The sequence below is a fragment of the Blastomyces gilchristii genome, assembly GCF_000003855.2.
Source record: "Blastomyces gilchristii SLH14081 genomic scaffold supercont1.5, whole genome shotgun sequence".
NCBI classification, from domain to species: domain Eukaryota; kingdom Fungi; phylum Ascomycota; class Eurotiomycetes; order Onygenales; family Ajellomycetaceae; genus Blastomyces; species Blastomyces gilchristii.
This window is the reverse complement of record NW_003101678.1, coordinates 2438157-2444534: the sequence shown is the minus strand read 5'-3', so window position 1 is coordinate 2444534 and position 6378 is coordinate 2438157. Positions and strand designations below refer to the sequence as shown.

Genomic DNA, 6378 nt, shown 5'->3' with positions numbered 1-6378 from the left:
ATCAGAGATGATGTGCATTGAAATCTCCTGCAATTATAGAGTTTCTTGATAAAGTTATATTCAGAAATTCTCTATCAATTGTTCAGATATTATTATTTTTCTTCAATGACTTTTCATTATAGATATTTATAAGCTGTATAGTATCAAACTCATTTTCTTTATCTATAATATCACTCATCAGAATATCAGAGTCAGACATGATATCAAATCTTAGATTAAATTAATATCTTAATCTCTTTCTTTCATAGATCACTACTCTTGACTTTATCTCAGACTTTTGAGATAGAAAGCAGTAGTAGCTTGAATGAGAAATGATGTAATTTTACTCAGCATCAAAATTCAGTTTCTGAAGTAGTATAAAATCAACTTTTTATTCAAATGCAATTTGAAGACAAGAATAAATACAATTTGAGTTTCTATTCACATTATTTTGAATAAATGCAATTTTTGAAGAGTTTTTAAACTTTTTTTGTTATTTTTGTTATATATTCATACTAAAAGAGAGTAGAGATAGAGTAGAATCTAGTTACTATCATCAGATAGTAGATTATAACTATTTTGAAAAGTAGGGATCTCAACTGCTTGCATTATATCTAGTTTATCATCAGAGTCATTTCTCAATTCTCTAATCTTAACAGAAGTTTGAGGATTCAAATTCTGTTTACATTTAGCAGAAGAATTGAAGTTTGAAGATTTAAATAGTTGAGAGTTTCTTCTTTTTAAGCTTGTAGTTATAAGTCTACTGATTTGACTCTTCTCTTCAGTTCTAGATTGACTTTGAGCTTCATCTTTTCTCCAGTTCTTTTGAGTTCTAGAAGTAAACATACATTCTTTTGAGCTAGATGCATGTTTTTCTTTGCAATTAGAGCACTTAAGCAGAGTGTATTGACATATTTCACCTCTTTTTAAGCATGTTTCACATTTATGCTCACTAGTTTTATAATCTCTGACACAGAATGTACATTTTGAGTCTCTAAAACATGAGATTGCAAAGTGTTCATATCTTTGACAGTTTGAACACTGTGTTTGAGCTTTGAGATTCATTCTTGAGTCTTTGTATTCATGAACTCTCATTTTCAAATCTGCTACTCTTACTTCAGAGATCTTTGACTGTTCAAGTGTTTTTATATATACTAGAACAGAGGCATTTCTCCTGCTTTATCTGAACTCAATTGAATTTAGTCATACAGGCTTCTTTCTCAGTTGAATAGAGTTGTATTCTTTCAATTCATTTTTGAGTAGTAGTATTCCTTCTTCACAGTCAAAAATTTCAACTGGAATATCATGAAGAATGAATTTGTCTCACTTTTCATCTCTCTCAGCTAGAATTGTTGTGTTTAGTAAAGATTCTACTGCTGACTTTCAGAGATTCTCATTCTGAATAAGGAATTCAGCACTGAATTCAGGCATTATAGTCAGAATGATGAAGTTTTCAAAGAATGATGACTCAATTGAAGCTATAACTGGTTTTTGAACTTCAATATCAGTCATCAACTGAGAAAAGAACTGCTGATTAATTTCATTTCTGATTCTGAAAATGAGATTTGAGTTTAGCTTGTTTCTTTGCAGAATCTTCTGGTTTGAGACTTTGAGAATAAGTCTTCTATTTCTGAAGATTTGAAAGTTTTTCTCTTTTTGCATTTTCTTTTCTACTTTTCTATGAATAGAGATATGAACAGTATTCTTCTCAGTTTTCTCAGGATTTTGAGCAGGTTTTGAGACAGCAGGTTTAGAGACAGCAGATTCAGCTGCTTGAGCATATGTTTTCTTCTGATTTAAAGAAGAAGAAGAAGTAGGAAAAAAAGAAGAAGAGTAAGATGAAGAGTCAGTGATTGTACAAGAAATTTTCAATGTTTTTTGAACTGTGTTTGAGATTTCAAGTTTGAACTTGATCATCTCCTGTAGTTGTCTAGTCTGAGCATGAAGAATTAACAGAACTTCTTCATTCATCTCACTCAGATACTGCTTTTCAAGAATCTTGCTTACTTTTTCAAGTTCCTGTATTTCAAGAACTTGTTATTTCTCTATTTCTTCTTTCTTTCTTCTCTTCAGAATTTCAATCTCAGGAATAGCATTTGAGAAAGCATCTTTTTCCACATCAACTGAGTGTATTTTTGAACTCATTATTCTCACTCAATGAAAAGTTGGTCAGACTGTTTCAATTGAGATATTTCTAAGTCTGTTTTCAATTGAAAAGTTGATCAGACTGTTTCAAAAGAAGAATAAAAGACTTTTGTGTATAAAACACCTGATTTTTTTCACACTAGTTCAGTAACTAGGTTAGATTTTTGAAGAGAATCTAATAAACTAAAATTGATTTTTGAGATAAATTAATAAAATCTTTACAATCTCTTTCTTAGAATACAGTGAGAAAGAGTATGATATCAATTAATAATGAATCAGATGATATGACAGTTTTTAAGAGAAAAACTGATAAAAAATAAATCAATTTTTTGCAGAGAAATTGATTAAAACTATTCAATTTTATTTCAAATCATTCAATTCTCCTCACACAACAAGTGTGCAACTCAAATCAGTTAATAAAGAGTGTAAAAAAGAATTAAGTATTAATGAAAGCTCTTCAGTCACTGAAAAAGTAATTCTTACTTAAAAGAATATGAAATTATGACAGAAAACAGCTCTGTTTTTTATTCTTTGTAAGAATATTGTATAAAACTCAGAGAAAAACACCTTACTTTTTCAAGAGAAGTAAAAAACTATTTCTAAGATCTTTTTTTTGCATTAACTGCTGCAGAAGAATGAGATAGAAACTGCTAAGATATGCACTACTGTATATCTTCTATCAAGACTTTCTCTCTTCAGAGTCTTGATATTATAGAGAATATAAGTCTGTTTCTATATAATAATATAAATATTGTCAGCAGGATGTAGAGAAACTGGTTATTTATATCTCAAAATAGAAGACTTTGTCAATGATTATATCAATATAGAGTTAATTCTTAAATTCAATAGAAACCTAGTGTTGCTGTTCTCAATCTCTTACAGAATCTATTGAATATTGAGATATTAAAGCTAGATTTAATATATCTCACTGTGCAGGGATCAAAGGCTCAGTCAGACCTTGAGGTATACTGATTTTATAGTTATTGATGTGCTGTTGACTCATTGTTCACTGATTATGTATTGAATGCTGTTGCTGAGGTATCTTTTTGTATTGTTCTGCCGGGGATGGGCCAGATTGAGAGGGGTAGTACAAGGGTGAGACTTGGTGTTGAAGTCTAGATACACTGACGACAGACCATGGAGGTTGCACTTCAGAAGAGTCTGTTGATTATGTGCTTGATATTATCACTGAGGTATCTTTTTGTATTTTTCTGCTGGGGATGGGCCAGATTGGGAAGGGCGGTACGAGGGTGAGACTTGGCGTTGGTGTTTTGGAACATCAAAGATGGACAGGGTTTTCGCGGAGGTCGCTCCTCAGATATCTCCACAACTACAGATCAGGGATCTTCCAAAATCGAGAAGATTGGTGCATATGGCTAGGTCTCTTCACCTTACAATTTGTATGGCACTTTGGCCCGGGGTTGTGGTGTGGTAGGGGAGAACGGGGGATAATCCCACACAGGAGTTTCGAACAACGTCCGGTTCACGTTTGGCTGGATAACTCCACCACCACACAGGGTATGCGGTCGGCGATGGGGTCAGAATGCTCGTATGATCGAGGGCTTTTCGATGGATCTATCGGCGGGTTCTTATTCGAAAAATCGAGCGAGTTCGTGGTGGAGCGGTGATGGTTGTGTAACTATGAAATTCATTAATAGATTCTATTATAAGTTCTTTAAAACAGATAGTAATATCAACTCACTGTATTACTTATACTGCAGAATCTTTATTCTTTAACAGATATTATGAGTCTTAATATACTCTTTAATATCTGTTCAGAGCTTATTTTAAATATATTTATATTTTAGAAGCTTCTCAGTCTTCTCTAATTCAAAGTGTCTCATATGAGAATTATTATAATGAATTCTTAATAACTTCTGATACACTACTCTGCTATGAGAAATAAAGACTGAATTATTTAGCAGTAGAAGTTTATATTCTTCTAGTTATCAGTGACTTAATTTCTTAGCAGAACTGCTCTGCTCAGAGTCTGTCTCTTTCAAGTTTAAATCAGATTCTTTCTTCTTCAACTTCTGAATTTAAGCTATAGTAGAGATGTCTCTCTTCTATAATTTATTAATAAATTTTAAAAGTAGTTGAGTTGAAAGATTGTAGATCATTTTATTCTTTGTCAATTCAATAATAGTAAGATATAATATAAGAAGATCATGATCTTCAGTATCAGTTCTCTGCAGAGATTCAGGTTTTCTTTCATCTTCTATACTGAGTTATATAGCTGTCTTATCAGTGCTGTTTCTAAGCTTCAGAGAATCTCAACTCTCTGCAGCCAGCTTCTTCTACAGTGATGATAGAGATTCTTTTATAGAATTCTTCTTCATATTAATGATATTATAATCAGACTGTTTAAACAGTATATCAGCAGGATTAAGCTGATCTGAATAATATCAGATATAGAAATTATACTTCAAAAGCAGCTTTACTTACTTGACTTGATATTTTATCAAGCTCTTTGTTATCAAGAAGTAATATAGATTTGTATAATTAGTAAGAACTTACACTGAGTACTTACTACTCTGAAGATAATGTTATCAGATCTTAAAGAATTCAATAATTACTAACATCTCTTGATTATAAGTATTATTTCTTCTCTGTATAAGTGATAACTTCTTGAAGAAGAAGATCACTGATCTTTATTCACAGTATCTTATAGACTTTATGAAAAAGTCTTCTCTCACAGATATTTCATTGTCTGTATTCTCAGAGATTATTATTCTCTGATTCTTTCAATATTGAAAGATCTTCAATATTAACTGTGAAAAGATTTCACAGACTTTATTCTCAGATACATCAGTCTCACACTGACTAAGTAAGTCAGAGTTAAAGTGATTTAGCATTGTAACATCTGTAAAAGCTTGTTTCAATTCTATAAATATCTATACAGTATCTTGAATGAGAGTACACAGTCTTATTTTCCTGTCTTTTACACTTCTTTTTAACAGATCTGTAAGAGAGACAGTAATCTGTGAATATGTATAGATGAATTATCTATAGAAATTTACAAATTCTAGAAACATCTGTATCTCATGATACATCTGTAATACTGATCAGTTCTGAATGATGAAGACCTGACTTCTATTCATTGAGATGTTATTAATCTTAATAATATAACTTAAGAAATCAATCTTCTGTATGTAGAATGAGTATTTTTCAGTGTTTATATAGAGCTAATACTATCTCAAGTGACTTAACACTTCTTAAACATGAGTATCATGTTCTTTCTTCATTTTTGAGAAGATTAGAATATCATTCAAGTATATTATACAGAAGACATTAACAAGGTCTCACAGTATCTTATTTATATAGATCTGAAAGATGACTGAAGTATTACAAAGATTAAAAGATAAAACAAGATATTCAAAATTATCATACTTAATATAAAAAGTCATTTTTTAAACATCATCTTCATTAACTCTAATTCTATGATAGATATTTTATATATCAATCTTTGAGAACATCTTTGCTTCAGATAATCAATTAATTATCTTGTTAATTAATGATAATAAATAGTAATTCTTAATCATCATCTTATTGAGATCTCTGTAGTCTATACATAGATATAGTCTATTATTCTTCTTAGATATAAAGAGTATGAGTATCTCTGCTGAACTCTTTGATGAGTGTATTTAGTTCTTTAATTACACTTTCTCAAGATATTTACACAGAACATTCAATTTCTTTACAGACAAGTTGTAAAGAGATCTGTACAGTGTTATTACATCATCTTCAAGATGAATCTTATATTATATCTTGATATCAGAAAACTTCACTGCTTCTCTTTCTAAAAAGATATTCTTATAATCTATAAAGAGACATTATATATATCTGTCTTTAATAACAGATACTGCTGCTAATCTTGTAGTGAGAGTGATGACTTCTTCACCTGTTCTCAAGTCTCAGTCATCTACTATATAGTATATCAACTCTATCTTTTTCTCAAGATTCTTTTAATAAAACTCTTCAGATTTCTCTATCACTGTCTCTTCATTAGTGAGACAGTACTGTCATATCTGAATAACTCAGTTAATAAGAGAATTGTTTTCTCTCAATTATAGAAGATCTAGAATGATGTTCTCATCTATAATATTAACTGTGTGAAGAAGCAGACTGCTCTTCTTAAAGATTTCTTCTAAGTCTGTGATCATATACTTTGCTTGAATTATGCTAAAATAGTGATACTTTATTTCATCAGTAAAATTTATATGATCTGACAGATCTATCTTCTTTCAATTCTTT

At 30.5% G+C, this 6378-nt stretch overlaps 1 protein-coding gene across 1 annotated transcript; it reads left to right on the top strand.

Moving 5' to 3' along the window:
- Positions 1-3285: 3285 nt before the first annotated feature.
- Positions 3286-3752, top strand: BDBG_16828 (uncharacterized protein; the record flags this gene model as incomplete). Its single annotated transcript, XM_031724700.1, has 1 exon — positions 3286-3752. The coding sequence occupies exon 1, from the start codon at positions 3345-3347 to the stop codon at positions 3750-3752; it is 408 nt and encodes a 135-aa protein (XP_031577749.1). The 5' UTR covers positions 3286-3344.
- Between the last annotated feature and the right edge of the window lie 2626 nt (positions 3753-6378).